The sequence below is a fragment of the Asparagus officinalis genome, chromosome 3 (genome assembly GCF_001876935.1).
Source record: "Asparagus officinalis chromosome 3, Aspof.V1, whole genome shotgun sequence".
NCBI classification, from domain to species: domain Eukaryota; kingdom Viridiplantae; phylum Streptophyta; class Magnoliopsida; order Asparagales; family Asparagaceae; genus Asparagus; species Asparagus officinalis.
Window position 1 is genome coordinate 29,057,116 of NC_033796.1, and position 21,333 is coordinate 29,078,448.

At 36.5% G+C, this 21,333-nt stretch overlaps 2 protein-coding genes and 1 long non-coding RNA gene across 7 annotated transcripts; all 3 read right to left on the reverse strand.

Moving 5' to 3' along the window:
- On the reverse strand, positions 243-15,795 carry LOC109833589. Of its 5 annotated transcripts, XR_002245262.1 has the most exons (10): positions 15,473-15,795; positions 14,788-14,838; positions 14,370-14,504; positions 9,203-9,298; positions 7,164-9,094; positions 5,150-5,214; positions 4,958-5,065; positions 1,241-1,345; positions 616-787; positions 243-530 (listed from the first exon to the last, which is right to left on the reverse strand). It is a non-coding gene; the product is annotated as an uncharacterized LOC109833589 (long non-coding RNA). The 5 variants fall into 5 exon arrangements; XR_002245258.1 differs by lacking the exon at positions 14,370-14,504 and adding an exon at positions 13,726-13,771 and having other exon boundaries at positions 293-787; XR_002245260.1 differs by lacking the exons at positions 14,370-14,504; positions 14,788-14,838 and adding an exon at positions 13,726-13,771 and having other exon boundaries at positions 293-787.
- Positions 16,920-18,505, reverse strand: LOC109834855 (serine/threonine-protein phosphatase 7 long form homolog). The gene is made up of 4 exons (XM_020402870.1): positions 17,970-18,505; positions 17,808-17,895; positions 17,285-17,731; positions 16,920-17,216 (listed from the first exon to the last, which is right to left on the reverse strand). Exons 1-4 carry the CDS (start codon positions 18,503-18,505, stop codon positions 16,920-16,922), a joined length of 1,368 nt encoding a protein of 455 aa, XP_020258459.1.
- LOC109834856 lies at positions 19,763-21,331 on the reverse strand. Its single transcript, XM_020402871.1, has one exon. It carries the CDS (start codon positions 21,329-21,331, stop codon positions 19,763-19,765), a length of 1,569 nt encoding a protein of 522 aa, XP_020258460.1.

The window sequence follows — 21,333 nt, forward strand, 5'->3', positions numbered from 1 at the left end:
GTTGAAAATCGCAGTTAATGTTTATGTTAAAAATTAGCAACACAGCATTTCAAGGTATTTGAAATGTAGACACAAAGGTACAAATTTGCAGGACTTGTCTAATATGGGAAATGCATGTTTAAAGCTTAAGATTTCGACTGATGAAGTCACATCAAAATCAAGCAGCGCAAGCCTGCGGCTGCGCAGCAAAAACATGCAAGAAAGAATATTACTTATAATAAAGTTCTAGTCTCATCTTCCAATTACCACGGAAACCTGCAACAATTTTCATTTCACAAGAGACCACAACAAAGATCCAGCAACAATCTGTTAAGACAACTTGATTAAGTACCGTCTTCATGAATGAGTGGCGATGAAAAATTCCTACTCCTATCATTTTAAAAAATACAGAAAAACAAAATGGAGACTCAATACTTCAGTAGGGTTGCATACGAGACTTAACGATGTGAAGACAATTTACTGCCATATATTAGATAGACTCAAACTCGGATAATATTCCAAGCAATTGCAGACAAGTCATCAGTCACTTCCTGATTTAAGCAAAAATTTGCAGTCATCAGTCACAGCAAATATTTCCCAAGTATCAAATACTGATTTCTGGGTGTATCAGAATACCTCAAGTATGATATCTAGTATGGGAGTGTATCAGAATACCTCAAGTATGATATCTAGTAGAATCTGGACTGTACAAAAAAGTGTTACTGTTTGTTCAGTGATAATTGCTCCTCAAATCTAATTTCTCCTCAGAAGTTTTCCATTAGCTTAGTCGTGCCTGAAGAACTGACCCCTGCCATATAGAAAATCGAAATATTATTTTTGAAGTAAATGTAAAAATCTAATAAAGACATCTAGGTACAGTGAAAATTTATTTCAACGGAAAATGACATTCACGGCACGGACTAAAACCAGACACATAGGAGTTGTCATTCTAGACTTAGCACTAGAGGGAATTATCTAAGTTTATAGTCGAGTTTATACATTGTGGGCCTAAATCCATGATCTTAATCTTTAAAGTGATTACTTTATGGGTAATTTACATGAATTGTTTACGATGGTGGCGACTCAAGCGAGGGCGGCAACTCAAGCGTGGGAGTTTGGAGCGACAAAGAAGATCGAAGAGATCAACAATGCGATGTAGAAGTTTTGTAGTAATGGCCTTATATATTGAACTAAGGAAAAAATATATATTTAATTTATATGAGCACATTTACACTATTTACAAAGTTGAAAGTAAAATTACCTTTCTAGAACTGAATTGAAGTCTCCACAAATAATTAGCCAATCTTCTTCTTTCAAAAAACCATTATCCTTCCAACTGTTTGAGCTCTCGGCACAGAAAGAATATCTAATTATTTCAAAATTAGAATAGTATCAGTGACAATGCTTAGGTGCCTTTTGGGTTTCTAACATTACCATCTTTAGTTAACTGAACAGGCATGATCATTTAGTGCATGGAATACTGTAAGGATCGTAATTAAAAAGTCTACAAAATTTCAAGAATTCAAAAGATCGTCAAAGGTGTTTTTATAAGGAAACTCAAAAGGTTGCACACGGACAACAAAGGCGAGTTCACTACTAGGGAGTTCTTTCATTTTGCCAAGAAACATGGCATCAAAAAGGGCGCCTCTTATGTGGACGAATGTGAGTCCCATATCGAGTACCTTTGCATCTGGATCGCACATATCATGCAACACTCATTTTCTACCGCTGAGTTACTGATTAACTTGATTCTTTGGTTTTTGTTTGGATTTCAAAATCTCTCTCTCTCTTTTGACCTAAAATTCATTACAAAAGTATTTAAGTTTGAAGTCGTGATTTTTGATGAAATTTTCAGCACTTTCAAAGTTCGACCCCTTAAATGATCCATAACAGGTATAACCCGAATTTGTTTAACCTTATTGCTATAAATACTCACGTGTTGGCCTTAAACGCTTAATTATAATAGTCCAAAACCCTAGGATATATAAAGGCAAGAGCTAGAAACAAGAGGAGATTAATCTCAAAAAGACAACTGTTTTGTTTAAAGCATTTTCAATCAAATCTTACGTATTTGATTAATAACATAACCATGTAAATAACCTTATGTACACTTCTAGCTTGACTAGCCAATTTACATTGAAACATAGCCTAGTATCGGTAGATAGAGGTGGACGCCTACCTATCAATATATGATAATGTCAATACAATGCGTCAGCCGACTTGCAGCATGCTTGACCTCACCTATATATTTGGGACACGGCATGACACTTATTGCAGGGAGTCTCACATACCAAACATTCTATTCCATCTTTTCCTTATAAGAAGATGATAAAAGAAGGATCGTTAGTTAACACTACTATCTTTATCATCCTCAAGGACTAGGTTGCAATATAGCTTTTACATATTTATTACTTTCAAGATTATCTCTTTATTGTTTTTTTCTCTATTGCTAGTAAGGTTAACATGATGATTTCACACAGCTTCCGTATGCATGATTTCATCAATGTACTTTATATGCCTTATTTGATTCATTGGAGATTTCACGATGATGTATCATTGACATTGATACACATTATATTGTGCACGCCCTCCTTCATTTTACATGCTTGATAGACAGTTTTTAGACTGACCTGTTTTTTTGGGAACTACGTCTAGAACCACACTTTGGTGACACCTACCAGGAGGGACGTAAGTATCTCTCTTTTGCAGGCTATCTACAGAGATAATACGGGGAAGTACTTGCTGTATACATATGTTGGTGACACCTAGCAGGAGGGACATGAGGGATCTCACTACTGCAGGCTATCCACGGAGATAGTATGTGGAAGTACCCACTATCTACCTATCAACCTTTCCATTTGGCTATTATATCCTCACGTGTGGGATATGGTTATATACCCTTATTTCCATTTCAGACAATATAGTATTTGAGGCCACTATGCCATTTGAGACTATCTATATTACAAGGGAATAGTGATAGGAGCAGATGTGACCGCCAATACAAGATGTGACAATTTGAAAAGGTAGAAAAAGAGGACACGACCACAAATCTACATATTGAAGTTAATAAATTTCATGAGGTTGATTATGGCTTTCATTTGCATGTTACGAAAAAATTTCTCTAATATTTTTATGTTTCATTTAGTAAATAGATTAATATTAGAAAAACGATCATTTTTTTAACTTGATGTCTAAATGAGACTTTAAAATCATTCTTTTGGACTGGGTGCGAGCTGATATGAACCCCACCCTTATCTTGTAAATTGTGGGAAGTAGACGTGAAGAGTGAGCTATATGTGTAAGAAGTGTATGACAGATAGTTTAAACTAAAACATGCATTATATAATTGAGTACACATGCATATTTAAGGAGTGTCTAAGGCTAATGAGTGTCGATGTCAGGCATGGATACAAGAGCCCAGACAAAGTGTCAGGGTAACTTAGGGGACTATGTACAAGTATTTGCACTTGAGATGTATCTACATTTCTATTTCTTCTTCCACGCTCATATTGGATGCCTTTATTTCTGGTTCTTTAAGTGATCCTACCTGTGTAGTATACACTGATTTATTCCAAGTAAATGTATATGGATGTTTGCTAATTCTTATACATATACTACCGGCTGAGTCACATGCCCATCAGTTTGCCTTTGGAACACTGGGCATAATAATCGATATACCATTACAAAATGGTAATGGTTTAGCAAACTCAAGATAGGTTATCTTGTACACGTCATTGGCCAAGAAAGCCTAAGAATTCTCAATTCTCAGATTCAAATATAAACCGGTTGGTCCTCAACTGAAATGATACATGGTCAAAGACTCAATGGTCAATCGCGGAGATTAATTTGAATATGTTGTTCCTTTTCTCTATGGCAAAAAGTGAAAGCCAATTTGCTTATCAAGAATCAAATGACTTTATTTCTTTATTTATCTCCTTGTTAGCTGAACAGATAAAACTAGTAGTGTGCAGAGCTAGGAATTCATAACAATGGTGTCATAATATGTATGAGGATGGCATTACTAATTTTACTCTCATATTAATGAAAAAATAATAATATGTCTTTTTTCTTTTTCTTTTTTTTTGTCTTCTTTCATAGTTTTTATACTCATTTCTTTACATTGAGGAAGAGAGTGAACAAGAAAGAGACAGAGAGAGGACTATTTGACTTCTTAGCCTTCCAACACAATAAGGCCATTTATGCAATTTTTTGCCCTTCCAAAAATGGTTATAGCACTTTGATATGGGTCAATTGGGCTATTTAAGTTAATTGGTTATAGGTTATTTTACTTTTGGTTTAGCTCATCAAAAGTCACAGGGCACTGATTAGAGGTTATAAGTCTACATATGATTTTGTGTTGTCGCCTAGCTTTGATAATCAGTTATAAGTCAACATATGCTCCTTTAATATTTTTTATCTATGACGGATGCCACTTGACATCACCCCATACCACATAACTCCGCCTCTGAAACCAAGTTTAGAGTCCTCACTTGTAAAAGTCGCTTCTACAAAGCATACACCCAAGACTTGGCGGAGGTAAAATTGTGCTACTAGAAAGACTTAGTTTGAATCCCATAGGAGAAAAGATAAAGGAAAGACTATTTGGGTTTACAATCTTGATGATGTAGGAAACATGGAAAATAGATAGAGAGACCTCTAGCTTTGCGCAAGGAAGCTTCCGATAATCTTGTGCAGGAAGGAAAAAAGGATAGCATGTGGCTAACCGTACAGTTAAAAATTTAATGGCGACCAAGAGATATATGATAAAGAAATAATGTCAAATCCTAATATTTTTTAAAATTGGAGGAGATTTCATATTAATTAACCTATTTTATCATCTATTCTAATTGTTCTTTTACTCTGCAGATAGTGATATCAGGTCAGTAAGAACTAAATGTTCTACTATTAGGTGTGGGGATTCCAGCCTTGTGATGTTTTTAGAACAATACAAAACAACACCACATATATTAATTAGTACCTGTGAACCTCGAGCTTCTGGGCTCGTAGATGTTAGATGGATATTGGCAATAAAAATCTTTCGATGTATACCTTCAAACCCTATCTGTAAAATTATAGCTCCATTTGACTGCATAAAATGCAAAAGGCATGTAAGTTTGAGAGATATATTAAATTTTATCAAATAAAAGTTTAGCCAAACTTCCTCACATACCTTGATAGCAGATAAACTTCTTAAGGTGTGTAAGGTGACATCGTGGCTATGGCTCGGAAATCAATCTACATAGATAAAGAAATGTTAATGAAGGTTAATAAAATTTTGATCAAATACATGTATCAAAGGTCAAATCAGCATAACATTTCAAGGATTAGTCAAGATATCAACAAATAATAAGACAATGAAATAACAAATGGTTGCATGTTTCAACTTTTAATAAACAACTAGCAGTTTGTTTATGGAGAAAATAGTTAAAAAGAGATAGAGAGATGGGCGAGTAATGGCTCTCAAAGCATTTAAGAGTTGTCGCCGATCCCTGCTCATTCATTGTCAGAACGGGATAAATCAAGGTTGTAAACCTAAAAATCTGAGAGCTAAGGGACCAATCTTCCATCTAAAGCTGAAGGTGAAAGATTCATCATTAAAGACAAGAGTTGGAAAAGCTCAAGTTCTTGGTTAAGGTTTGGCTATCAATGAGGATCTGGATCTTGTAAGAAATTTCCCATTGAAATTGGTGAAGGATCTCAAGGTGTTGTAGACTCAAAAGGGTGATGGAATTAAGGAATTGCAAATTCGTAGTAATGAAGTCCTGGTTGTAGACGATTGTCATAGTCCTAGAGCTAAATTGGGTATATATCGCAGCAGTACTAATTTGAAGTCAAAGAGAAATGCTAAAGCTAAAAGAGCTTAGGCTAATGAGGCGACATCTGAGTATAAATTGAAGGAAGTGCCAGCGAAATCTTGAAGGATTTGTTTGTGGACAACCACAATTGTCATCGAGTATGAAATTACAATTTATTGAGAATTCTGTCTATAGAAGATTGTGCTGATATTCCTTTAGCGTTGTTGAGCTTGAAATTGAATATTGCAGGAGCTAGCAGATTTGTGCTTGGTTGAAACGTGCCTTTTTGGACTACGAGTAATTTTAAAGATAATTGGAAAGGTATTGGTTCTCCATGATTTTGAAACATGATGGTGGCTATTTCATCTTTGTATTTTAATCTAAGTCTGAGAAAAAGGTTCTTCTAGAAAGAGGAATGATAATCTTTAATTTAAAACCTCTCACATTGAAGACTTTGTTATAGGTTCAAGAACTTATGTGCTTCTATGGATTAGACTTCCTAATTTGTCTTTACATCTACGAGTGACACTACTGTTCGTATAATCATTGGTAGCTTAAAGAAACCTCTTTGTTCAGATGAGTTAACTGATAATAGAGATTGAATTTCCTATGCTAAAGTGCTCGTTGAAGTGGATTTGGGAAAAGAACTGAAGGATCAAATTAAAGTAACGGATACTAGTGGAAACATTTTTTAACAGAAAAATTGAGTTTGAATGAGTGCCTAAATTTTGCTCTTGTTGGGCAAAAAAAGACCATAAGGAGGTTGATTGCAAGACAGTAAATGGGATTCGATTGTTGAGTGATGTTCCTTCAGTTGATGAAATAAATGGTGTTAAGCAGTGTAGGAGGAAGTTTGTGAACACGGGCATTCATTCAGCACGAATTATTCATTCTCAGAATATTGCTTAGAAGATATCTAATGAAACTTTGTATTTGCTTGACAATGATAAAGACTCTAATTTGTTTAATAAGTTGTCAGAACTTGTTGATAATAGGGGTGGACCTAGTAGTTCAACTAATGTCACTAAATTTGAGAATTGGAGTATGGAATGATAGAGGTTTACATAAACCTCATAAAAAATGTTGAAGACTTTGAGCCTAAAATCTCTATTACTGTTGGTTTCCTATTTTTTAAAGGTTTTGATTGAGCTTTATTAGTCACCTTTGAAGAGTTGTATATGTGAGCATTTTAGATATACACAACATTGAGGTTAAGGTAAGAATTGCATATCGTCAAAGCGGGGTATGTCTAGAATTCTTTGTAAAAGAATTGGTTAGTAAAAGTTTCTTAAGTTTGCAAAAAAAGAAACAACAAAAATTACAAATAGTCATGCATGAAGCTCAAAAATAGTTAAGAGTCTACAACAAACTATAATACAATAACATTACCTGATAATTTTGAACATTCCTCCCCTGCCGACCTCCACTTTCCCTCCGCCTCTACTGGCGACCGCCATTTCCGCTCCACCTCCACTTCCCCTCTGCTCTGACTTCTTCTCCGACTTCCCCTCCCCTCATTTTCTTTCCTGGAAATGGCATCAAGTCGGGCATGGCAAATGGACCCCCCAGGCATCACATGTTCCTCCGCCTAGTCTTGAAATTTTGACTCTCAAAGACTTTATTCCATTAGTTGACGTACCGCTTATTGTGGCAGCCAGCTCATCTTGTCTTGGTACATCCATCGGCCACCTGTGGTAATGCACTTACCTTGAAATGTTTAGGGAGTTTATTTTCTCTTCTAAATAAGGTGAGGTTTTTCCTCATTTGCAATTTATGTTCTTTTGTAAATAGGAAGAGGTGTGACCCAAAAAAACATAATAAAAGTAGGTGACGGTAGTATATATACTCCAATCGAGGAAGATATTGACTGTCGAATTCAGGAATTCAGGTGACTTGTCAATTAGTAGCAAGGAATGGAAATATACTTGCTAGGAAGTCCTCAACTACAAAGTCTGTAAGTGAGCTACATCCTTTTCGAATTCTTTTTCAAGTCTAAAGGTGTATGCAACCCATAAGATGCATTGAGGATGAAGCCGGCAAGACATTTGTTAATGTGGCCACTTATAATGTCCTAGCCCATTGTTATACAGAACCGTAAAAATATAAATGGACCGACTTGCGGATTAACAATTGGGTGTGGCGATTGAAAAGTAACTGTACTGAAGTGATTTCACATTGTCAATTAGTAGCCAGGAATGTAAAAGTATTTGCATTAAAGTGATTTCACATGTTCACCATTGATATGCAGAACCACAAAAATATAAATGGACTGATTTGCGGATTAACAATTGGGTGTGGTGACTGAAAACTATTTGCACTGAAGTGATTTCACGATGTAATATTTTATAAATCTGTCCAAAACAGACTACATCCTGAAACAAACTATATCATGACCATGTGAAATCACTTCGGTGCAAATACTTTTTAGTCGCTACACCCAATTGTTAATATGCATGTCAGTCCATTCATATATTTGTGGTTCTGCAAAACAATGGTGACTACGTGAAATAACTTCAGTGCAAATACTTTTTCATTCCTTGATACTAATTGACAATGTGAAATCACTTCAGTGCAAATACTTTTCAGTCACCACACCTAATTGTTAATTCACAAGTCAGTAAATTTATATTTTTGTGGTTCTGCATAACAATGAGCTAAGACATTATAAGTGGCCACGTTAACAAATGTCTTGCTGACATCATCCTTAATGTATCTTATGGGTTGCATACACCTCTAGACTTAAAAAGGAAACCGAAAGAATGTAGCTCGCTCACAGGCTTTGTAGTTAAGGACTTCCTAGCAATGATATTTTCATTCCTTGCTACTAATTGACAAGTTACCTGAATTCAATATCTTCCTCAGTTGGAGTATATCTACTACTGTCACCTACTTTCACTATATTTTTTTGGTCAAACCTCTTCATATTTACAAAAGAAAATAAATTACAAATAAGGAAAACCTCACCCTATTTACAAGAGAGAATTAACTCCCAAAACATTTCAAGGTAAGTGTATTACCACAAGTGTCCGATAGATGCACAAACATAAGATGATTTGGCTACCACAATCAACGGTACATTAACTAATAGAATAAAATCCTTAAAGAGTTAAAATTTCAAGACTAGGTGGAGGAACATGTGATGCCTATGGGGTCCCATTTGTCATGCCCGACTTGACGCCATTTTCAAGAAGGAAAATGAGGGGAAGAGAAGTTGGAGAAGTCGAAGAAGTCAGAGCAGAGGAAGTGGAGGTGGAGGGGAAGTTAAGTACCTAAAACACACTACATCGTGACCTTGTGAAATCACTTCAGAGCAACTGGCCCTGGTTAATGACAAGAAAAAAATAGAGATGTGAATTTAAAATAGAAGAGAAAGGAGAGGACGAAAATAAATACTAATCCAAGTCTTTTAAGAATGTAATCAAACTTACTGAAAAACTTTTGGATGAGAAGGTAATGAAACATCCACTCCAGGAGGCGAGATCGCACATTTACATTACAACTTCACTTTTAACAGATGCATAGTTCTGAAAATATGCCACAATGTTAGTAATTGAACCCTGAAAAATTACATAAGGTACATAGTACAGTAAACAATCAAGACTCGTATGCAGAATAAAAAGTGTAGCAAAATTACAGGGAAAATATTTATGTCGGATGAAAAACTTTGTGGTGTGGTTATTACTTATTAGGGACCAGATTTTGATGAGCAACTTCACTATACTTTCAAGTTATTTGAGTTTTTAGTGATCTTCGTCCTCAATCTAAAATAATCATATAGAGTTGTTAATAGCATCAGCAGGGGCTTCAGAATAAGTTTCTGTTAATTTAAAGAGATAAAACAATAAGTTCTTGTTAATTTAATGAGATCAAATACAAGCCTCCAAGTAAACGCCAAGATTTTCTGTTAGCTCCATAGCATACAACAAACAGTTTAGCCAAGAGGACTATGTTACAAATCACATGTTTGCAGACTCATTATCAACTCCAGCAAACATGGAAGACAATCAACAGAGTTTATCTCAAGGTAACTACACAAATAAGAGAATTTGATACATTATAGTTGCATATGTGCGCATGATCTTGGCATTCTAAACCAAGGGATTTGATACTAAGATCAAAAGGAAGAAGAGAAATCAACATTATCCTACTCAAAATAACATCCTTGAGCCTGAAAAACAACATGATCATATAATTGTTGATAATGAAGTGAATGGCAACAACAGAAGGCAAAAATTACGTTCGTATAAAAGCAGAAGAATTATAAGTTCTATCATCAATGCAACCGTTGAAGCTACAAATGAGCAGCAGACAAGAAAGAAAACGTGTAATTCAAACTTAAATTAACCGTACAGTAGGTAATAAATGCTCTTCTAATGTTAATTTTATTAATTTTTCAACCTTTCTTTTGAAGGTGAAGCCGTCCATTAATAATAAAATGAACTATGAAGTTAATAACAATTTCAAACATAAGGACTTTATTGTTAAGAATCATGTTATTTCACACATTTTACTGAATTGCACCTCTTCAAATATTTAATTTTGTATGAATATGTATAATGGTACTAATTAAAATGATTCTTATTGAATTGCAGTTGACAAAATAAGGTACAAAATTTTGGACCACCCAAAGTTATATGTGAATATTGCCAACCTATGTTGTGGTATGAGGAATGAGCAGAAAAATCTTGGAAAACAAAGAAGTCTTCTTTCTCTCATTGTTGTGGTAAAGGAAAATAAAGTTCCCTCTTTTAAAAGAACCTCCATGTTTTCTTCGAGAACTTTTATACCTAGGTGGAAGCAGACAATAATAAATTTAAGGAAAATATCGAATCCTATAATAGTATGTTTACTTTTACATCCTCGGGAGAAATATTGATAATACTTACAATAATTGTGGAGGACCATATTATTTCCGTCTGAATGGTCAAAATCATCATCGTATAGGGCTTTGAAACTTGTACCCATTATTTTAAATATCCCCGACATGATCCGATATATCCTCTGATATATCCTTTTACAAGGTTTGCCGCAACCGATATGATCTCTAAATATTATTCACCTCTTTTTGGCTATTTTGGGCGATATCCCCCCGATATGGCCGATCTATCGACCGATATGTGGACCAATATATTTTTTATATGGTTATCACAAAACAACATACCGTGATTAGCAATTTTTGGGCGCGATATGACTTTTTCCTATTATATCAAATGATATTTTCCCCCCAAAAATCAGACCAAATGTTGCACCATTTGCATCTGCACCTTTGAGCGATCTTATTTTATTCAATGATCTAGAAACCGCGGAGGTAATAAAGCTTTTAAAAGATGGCCTATCAGTTATGCAAACTTATCATCTGTTGTATAGCTAATATTCATCTTTGTAATTTCATGGAATATTTCTATATATGCAATGTGAGAATCAATACTATAATGGATAACCAAAAATGGCGTTATCGTGGAAGTCCGGATTGTTTAAAAAAAACAATTGATGCGGGAGATACATTTTGGTGCGCAAAGTGACAGAGGTATTTGCAAAAAATAGGTATGTAAAAATTTACAATATGAACCACAAATACATAACACAGAATGACTTTGATAATCAATGTTTTGGAAAAAAATTATACAACTATAGGATAACTATGGAAATTCAAGATGAATCTACGAAAACTACTTTCGTTGTTATGAACAAGTTGAAAAATTGGTGAAAGTACCGGCTCAAGAGGTTGCACGAACAATAAAATATCTGAGTACATCTTCATCTTAAAGTATTTTGAAACTCATTTTAAAACACATTCAATATGTGCCTAACAAATAATTATTCATTGATCAGTTTAATGGTAGAGAAGTTTTCCAGAAGCGATAAAAGCCATATCTGGAAAATGTATTAAGGTTCAGGTAAAACTAACGCGATATAATTTCGTGGAAGGTAATGAAGGTTTCACAATAAACAAAGTAATAGAGGAAACTTCAGACAATTCACGGGCAATTGAATTTAACTCTACAAGTCAGGTAACAATTTTCATATATATATATATATATATATATATAGGAATCTGTAGATGCATCGATCATTAATTTACTTGAGGATGCGCCTCAACCGACTCCGCAACCAAGAGCATCTGCTAAATTTGTAGTCACACCTATGCATACACCATTATTGGATATAAAATCAGAGAAAGTTTCATACACCATTATTGGATATAAAATCAGAGAAAGTTTACAACAAAACACCGTTGAAAATAGTAAATATGGATGAAGAATCAAACGAGCAGAAAGCACAATCATCTAAAATACATCAAGTGCAAGGTAATGTCAACTTATTGTTCATTACAATTATTATAATATATTATAATCCAAATGCTTACGTAAGTGCAAAACCAATGCCAAAGTATTAAAACTATTAAGTTATTACATTACATCTTATATTTCTTATATGCAGATAACAAGAGGAAGCGAAGTAACAAAGCAAAAGGGAAAGACACTAGGCTGAAATGAATCTTAGCAACTAGAATCGTGACTTTAAAAGGATCAAAACATACTCAACGAAAAAAGAACCTTGGGAGATAACAACCAGTGATGCTTCCATTTGCAATCTATATTACTAATATGTGCGACTTATGAGTAGAAACTCTAATTATATTGACATTTCGTATTTATATAGTTCATGCTTCTTTTTTGTTTTTTTATTATAAATATGCTGCCATTTTGTTTTTATGTAGTTCTTGCTTATTTTTGTTTATTTATTAACAAACATGACATCATTATTTGCATTACATCTACTACTTCATAAGCGCAGAAACCAAAGCAATCTGAATGAATAGTGCCTTCATTAGGGTGGTGTTTTCATCTCCTGTTAATTTGCAAACTTATTATTATTAGTGTTGTTTCGCACCTATTATTTTGATATTATGATTTAATAAATACTCATTTAAAATGACTGTACACCATCATCATTTTTTGATTGAAAACTAAAAAAGGTTATGAAAACAATCTTTTTAAAAAGCAAATTTCATTCATTTAAAAATAAGATAAATATCATATTATAAACAAATTGGTTCCAACCAAGGTAATAGATAAGTCATCCAAACATGAAAATGATCTAATTTACTATTAAATTGCTCAAATTACAACATTTTCTACAAAACAAGAACTCCAAACATGAAAATGATCTAATTTACTATTAAATTGCTCAAATTACAACATTTTCTACAAAACAAGAACTCAACATCACAAAGGGTACCAACATATTGATAAATTGCTCAAATTACAACATTTTCTACAAAACAAGAACTCAACATCACAAAGGGTACCAACATATTGAAAACTATTGTAGCCCTTTTTTTGCTTAAAATTTTTAGTCACATGAAAGCATATACATCTATTTTATTCGGATTAACCACATAAAAGAATAATTAGTATAATATACCCATCTTAAATGCATTATGCTTTAAATTATTAAAAAGTTATATAAAGATAAGGCAAAGAGTTTCTTTTTCCTTTATTCTCCTGCAATTCTGCATTTATTACACAAATATGTAAATGAAGGCAACAACATCCTACATTAAACAATTCATTTGTGATAAATTGGCTAGCAATCATTCATTGAGGAAGCATTTGATGCCTAAACAAAGAAACATAACTTGCAACAATATACAATAAATCCATACAATCAATTATTACAGGTCAAAAGCCACTATAAAGAACAAAACAAAACACAAACAAAATAAAAAAAACACTTCATGTTTTATGACGGATGCTCGACAACATATTAGCTTAACTGCATGTCATAACATTTAGATGTAACATTTTTCCCAGTTTGAGTAAATTTGAGTGAAATTTGAACAAGATATGATTGTGGCTTACATTAAAATCGAAATAAATAAATTACCAGATAGTCAAAGGGAAATAAGGATACAAAATTTAAGTAATTCAGAATTAATGAAATTTACCTTTAATGTATAGAACAATTTCTGAATAATCAAAACTGCTTCAAATCTAGACAACAAAAATCACCTCAAAATTCAATATAAATAATAAATTTGATAAATTTGAATACACAGAAATCTAACCAAAATTTCAAGGAAAAAGTGTATTATGAACAAATATCTGGAAAAAACTACATTAGCCCTAATTTCAAAATCCAGGTACCAGAAAGCAACGGGTTCAGAAGAAGTCTGGCATTTGCATGTCTATGTATCAAGGATTACTATGCAAATATACCACAGGAATCAGTTAATCAATTAACATGTAATAAAAGCTAAAAACACAGTTACTAAGTGTGTGTGTGTGTATAAATATATATATATGCAATAAAAGATGAAAAAATTTAGCATCTTTCCAGTTAAGTAAAAATAAACAAAACTATTATCCAAGACAAAAATAAATAAATGCCCATAAATAATAAAAAAACGCAAAATTTTCAATGAGACCGGTAAGAGGCTAAAAGATCAGACCTTGAGGACAAAACTCTAACGCTGCACCACTATGAGATCAATTGAATGAAAATCGAAAGATCATGTCTTTGAGATCATGAAAGACATACTATTTACCTAAAACCCTAAATTTATGAAAAATAAACAAATAAATAAATTACCTTCAGAATTATTCTTCTTCCGAAAAATAATAGGGAATGTAGGAAAAGGGGTGAGAGGAAAGAGAGGAGAGGAAATACGTTGTTGATAGCGGATCGCGTCGCGTCGCGGAGAGGTACCGCTAAGGCTATTGCGCGCTATTGCGGCGAAATAGCGGCAAATAGCGCACAGTCAAATAACGGTCAAATATAAATATATTTAAATATGCTAAATAATAAGAAAAATCATATAAAAATTTTTAAATTTCTACAAATGCATACTTGATACCTAAACATGAAATAGATGTGTAATAATTACATAATATTAACAAAGTGCTATAATTATAAAGATTAAAGAATGAAAAATGAAATAGATGTGTAATAATTACATAATATTAACAAAGTGCTATAATTATAAAGATTAAAGAATGAAAAAACGTACCTGTTTATCCAAAAGACCGTTATTTGTCCCATTTCTTCAACTTTCAAGTCTCTAATATAAAAATGCTCAACAATAAAAAAGCATTGATTAGTAACATCATCTTTATATTTTTTCAGAGTTAAAATGTTTAAAGGCCTAGAAATGCAAGTGCATGCCAGATGAGACAAAATATTTTCACCTCTTCAGAACTTGAAGAAAGTTAAAGCAAGAGAACAGAAACTAATTATACTTGTAACCATGACGTTAAGAGTTCATTATGAAGTCAATGTAGAGAAGGACTGGGGAGAGAAGGACTGGGGATAGTAAGATGCGTTATTTGCAACTGAAACTAAAAAAAGACAAAACTCAAAAAGTTAAGTTGGCTAGGTTCATAACCATGTGCATGAGTTCTCCCTTCTACTTACAAAATTAAACAAAATTTTAAGAATAACATTTCCCCATTTTGACCTTTGTGCGAGCTCTATCTGATTTATTTTATCGCAATGAGTAAATTAACTAACATCTGTCAAATATTAAAAAAAAGAGATTGAAAATTCTGGATATCTAGTTCAATAGGCTGCATCCAACTCCAAAAAGAAATAAGAAAAAGAAAAGGAAAGAAAACACAAATCTCCGTTAGATTACAAGATCAGGAACGAGAGATAATTCAAAGCCCTAAAGAGAGAGAGAGAAAGATGGGCTTCACCGGATTCCAGAGGTGTTGCTGGTGCGGGATGCGGCGATGATCGGAGGCGGTGTTGATGGCGCTAGACTTCGTCACCGGAGGACCGTGAAAGAGAAGGGCTTGACTGGAGAGAGAGAAAGATGGCTTGATCAAAGGTGCTGCTGGTTCAGGAGCGTTGATCGGAGCCCGGAGGTGGCGTTGACGGCGGTGGAAGTCGTCGCCGGTGGAAGTCGTCGCTTGGGAGAGAAGCGGCTAGGGCACAGGTGGGTTTGGGAAACAGCGGTGAGAGGGGTTTATGTAAATTGGGTACGGGTCGGGTTCGGGTCGGGTTCCGTAGCGGGATTTAGCACCTTTAAGCGCTTTTTCAGCGCTAACATGCGCTTTTCGGCGATTTTCGAGCTAAAAGCGGTTTTTTCCGCCTAAACACGCCGCAATCACCCTGAGCGGCGCGGACAACCCCGCAACCGCGATCCGCGGCGCTATAGCGGTGCTTTTTCCCGCTTTTTACAACAGTTTAAAGGCATAAAGAAATAATCGTTAGCAATTACATAAATTAAAAATCAATAGTAATAGCAACTTTAGGACAAATTTTCAAAACCAACCTATTTCCTCTTTTAATTGCAAAAAAAGACCCGTTTGGGTTTTATTTAGAGAAACCGACCTGGTTTCAGCACTGTCGCTGAAACCAGGTCGGTTTCTCTAAAAAAACTTACGAAACTACACGGGAGTTCAACTCCCGTGAAGTTTAGTACGTTTTTAAACTTCACGGGAGTTCAACTCCCGTGAAATTTAAAACCATCATTAAACTCCACGGGAGTTCAACTCCCGTGGGTTTCTTCTGTTGTTAAAAACGCTCCACGGGAGGTTGAACTCCCCGTGGGAGTTACGGCCAATTTCCAGAGGATCGCTCTCTGGGAAATTGCACTGAAACTTCACGGGGAGTTCAACCTCCGTGAAGTTGCGCGTTTTACAAAAAAAATACACAGCATGCATACATCTACCTATTTAACCATATATACAACTATTTTACCTGTGGACAATAATTTACTGTAATATATATATTATTTAAACTACGACGAAACAAACACATAGCGACAAAAAATATTATACAACTATTTACCTGTTGACAATAATTACTGCATACTATATATTATTGAAACACGCCAGAACAAACAATACGCAAAAAGATCACATATCGCAGCTTATAATGATCCATAAAAGACTATAGTATTTTGATTCATACAATTTATAATTTTAACAAAATAAGTTCAAATACCAACCCATATAGCTCCTCTCCTCCTCTCCCTCTCTTCCCCTTCCCCTCGCTCTTCCCGCCCCCGCGCTGATATGAGCCTCGACTATCTGTTATCCGCTGTGTGTGAGGCTGCGAAAGTGCCCGGATCCATAGCATGCGCAGAGTGCCGGCTCCATCAGCATGCGAAGCTTCCGGCTCTCACATGAATCCGCATCAGCTCCGAAGTTCCGGCTCCATCAGCTGCGAAGGTCCGGTCCATTTTTGCGAAGTGCCGGCTCCATCGGCATGCGAAGTGCCGGCGTCATCATCACGCGGCCGTCGACGTCGAGCGTACGCCCGTCCAAATGAGCGAGACCTGTCCTCACGGCCTGCGAACTCGTCGACGTGAGTCTTATGGAACACCTGCGCTATGCTCTTCTTGATCCTGCTGAGGAGACCTAACGCCACCTGATCCTGAATCTCAGTCACGTGCGCATCAATATCAGCATCAATGCTATCTAAAACACGGACCTGCGTGGTAAACAATTTATTAAGTATCAACTCAATAAAAAATATTATAATTTAGCTTAGAAACTTACGTAATCTCTCTCGTTCATCCCACTAGGGATGTAACTATCTGTCGGTGGGCGTGGCATGTGTCCAGCTAAGGGCTGTGGGTCACGTGTGATCCATCTACGTGTGATATCCCAATACCAACCCATATATGCGGTGTAGTCAACAGCCGTGGGCCTCGTATCCTGGATGAAATCATACCTGTGAGCCCACCTGTCTATGTAGGCCGCACGGACTACGGCCCAGTCGTTATGGTGCGAAGTAGGTCGCCGCCGACGTAAGATCTGCTCAACAGGATCTGGTACATGCTGAGAGAGCGTAAACTGTCGTAGCACACGGTCAGGGACATGCATCTCCACGATCTCCCAACAAATCAATGGAACTCTCGCTCTCCACAAGTCGGGACTATCTCGGCAGATAGGTGCAAGAGAATGTATATCGAGCTCCGGCGGTGTATAGGGTCTCCACTTGAACTGAAATAAAGTAAAACATTTATCTTTATCATACAGAAAAACTATAATATTCATACTTCTTGAGTTTTATATTTACCTGTTCATGCTGGAGGCCATCAAGCTCATTTCGGTAAAACTGACGGTGACGCGTCGCTGATTTGTACTGAGCGTATCGCACGTTATACCTATATGCAGAATAGCGAATATATAAGTACAAATATTCAGGTTACGAATGAAATATGTGTGTGTACAATTATACCTGTATGCCAACGGATACTGCCCCTCTAAGTCACGGTGCATAAGTAAAGTGGGTCGTCCAATATGAATGCGCTCCCATGACCAAATCTGTATCAACGTACAGCATCCCTTGAATTCTTTATTCTGCATCAGAGATACTCTACTCAATTCTCGATACAAATATGCCAACACCGCACTGCCCCACGATAGTGCGCCGCATACACCAAAATCCTCCAGCAGTGGCAGCCATCGTGCATGTACGAGAGTCTTGCTCGCATCCGGAAAAAGCATGCACCCTATCATGTGCAATATGTATGCACGAGCATGAAACTGGAGCGTCTCATCATCGGCATCCTGTGGTATATCGCCCTGAAATGTCTGACGAAGCCACGATAGTTTCATCGCACCACTCCTCAAGTCGGGAACCTGTCCAAGAAGCCGGGCACATACCTCGGGCCAACTATGATCATCGGTGCCCGTAACTGGCAGCCCATCGATCCGGAGCCCAAGAATGACGGCCACATCCTGTAAAGTGATAGTGCACTCCCCTATATGCATGTGAAAGGTGTTGGTCTCTGGCCTCCACCTCTCAATCAAAGCAGCGATAAGCGGCCAATCAAGCCTGATATATCGAACCGTCGAGCACTCCCGAAAACCAGCCTGAGAGATCAGCGCTAGAACTCTCTCATCCTCAATGACCCAAGATGAATGGCTCTGTGAATGCTCGATCATGGTGATATCAGGTACGGGCTGCACGTCAAAAAAGAATTGATTAAGTATAAAGCAAAAAATTAAAATTAGTGCCAATGCTAACTAGCATATCACAAAAGATGTTTTACCTGTCCTGAGCCAATATAATCTGAAACGTGGCTCGTCTGGAAGGTCAAAACGTCTAGGCGTCTCGGTCCCGGATCCATAATGAATATAACTGAGAATTATATTAGAAGACAATGCTCAATGTGTTAGATCTTTTTTGTTAAAATACTCATCTAGTTATATATAAACAACAAATGAATGCGCAACGTGAAGAAAGCAATAACTTGAAACCAAACTTTAAATTTATATAACATAGTACGAAACGATACAAATTACAATCACAAATGAGATACAGAAACAAACACAGAATGAAACCCCTAGCATTTAACAATCACAAATGACATACGAAAGAAAACACAGTTCGAAACCGCTACAAATTACAACATCAACGCCTAATCCTAACTGGACAATTATTTTTCTTATGGCCCGGTTGATCGCATCTACTACACTTATTTCTCCTCCTAACTCCTTTCACGACCGTCGATAGTTGTAAGTAGAATACCAAGCCTCGACGAACTCATAGTGTGAAATCCTCGCACCCCCTTGTAGATCAGAACAAGCCGCGACAACATGTGAACAAGGAATCCATTGTAATTGCGGTACGTTGCAAGTGCACGTACACGAGTGATCCACTAACATGTTAACTTTATAAGAGCGATTTTCTCTATGTGATATTCCCTCAATGACTTCCCATTCATTAAAACTGTATCTTACGACATGAAAGGATCGAGCTTGTACAATCGGAGCCGCTAACATTTCATCATTTTTCGGTGTGAGCTCCGAGCGGATATTTTCACCAAGTTCGCGACGTCGTAGAAAGAAGTTATTAAGTCTGTAGAATGTTTTAGCAACTAGTGATTGTATTGGCATACCGCGTGCTCCCTTGAGCACGCCATTGAAACTCTCTGAAGCGTTCGTAGTCATCATACAGAACCGTCTCCCGCCATCTTCACATAAAGCCCACTTATCAACATTGTGTGGTCCCAAACTAGTTTCGATCTAATCATGTGCAGCTCGGGAGGTAAACTTAATCCTCTCTCGTATTTGATCATAAACTAATTTTTCTGTTGCACAGCCGGCTTGCCAAAGAAGATCTTGAACCTGACCGTTTCCAAATTTCTTCTTGAAGTTGTCCCTAATATGTCGCAAGCAATAACGATGTGCATGTGGCTCTGGGAAATGACGTTGGAGTGCTCTTGGAATTCCTTTCATCCTATCAGATATGAATGTAATCGACCGCGCACCCACACTAGGGATATGATATCTAATGCATGCAAAAAACCACGCCCAATTCTCTGTGTTTTCAATATCAACCACTGCAAATGCCAAAGGAAACAAACCGCCATCCGCATCAACTCCGGTGGCAACAAGCAAAACTCCTTTGTACTTGCCGTATAAGTGGGTGACATCAATGCTAAGAAGAGGACAACAATATCGAAACCCCTCAATACATGGCCCAAATGCCCAAAATACACCGGTGAACCGCCGATCTCCGCCATCAACGGGGTCCGAAGATACTTCGTAGACAGTTCCTGGATTTTCTCTTTTGAGTGCTTCAAGATAATGAGGTAAGATCTCATACGATTTATCCCAATCACCGAATATTTTTATCATCGCCTTCCTCCTAGCATTCCAACACTTGTGATATGATACATCCAAGTTGGTGGCTTTTTGCACTAGAAGACGAATATCTTTCGGCCTTAGATCAAAATCCTCCCTCAGATGCGGTAAAATCAATCGATATATGAAGGAAGAGGATGCATTCTTGTTATTCATCTCTAATCGAGGATTGCTACAAGTGTGGAGTCCGTTGTATGCCGTGATTTTGAATTGCCCGCCTACTCTTACACCGGAGCGTGAATTAAGCTTCCACGGACATTTCGCATTGCCGTCGTGGTGTCCACCAATATCTTCATCATCGCCATCTTTGCGATAGAAACAAACCGCATTATAGCTTGTAGTATTATTTTTTGTTGGCCTAAACTTGACATTTTTTGCAATGGCGTACGAGCGAAGCGCATGGATCAATTTCTCCTTGCTCTCATATAGATCTCCCTTCACGAATGAGAAGTCCTCGCCCTGTGTATCATGACCGCTATTAGTGCCAATAGGAACACTTTCCATCACGGAGTTATCGATCCATTCTTCTCCTTGAAGTTCATCGGGCGGCGGATCCTCTAAGACAACATACTCATTATTAGCATAACACCCGTCAATGTGGTGGTTGTCCCCTTCATCACGATCTATCAAGGTCATGCTATCAATTTGTAAGCCCTCCTCTTCATCATCATTCTCAGATTCAACACTTGCATTATCTTCTTGAACTCCCGTGTTAGTATCGACCGCATTCGAAGTGCCCACAAGCGAAGGACCGCTCATATATTGTGATTGTGTCCAACCTTCATCTTGTTGAGGAGATAAAAAGCCAACGGAATCAACATCAGGGTCCTCCAACATGCGGGAAAACATTCCATCATAATTCAACGATTTGCCCAAATTCCTTTGATGTTTTTCAATGAACAATTCAATCGAACGCTTCTCGTCATGTAAGACTCCAATAAGACTCATAT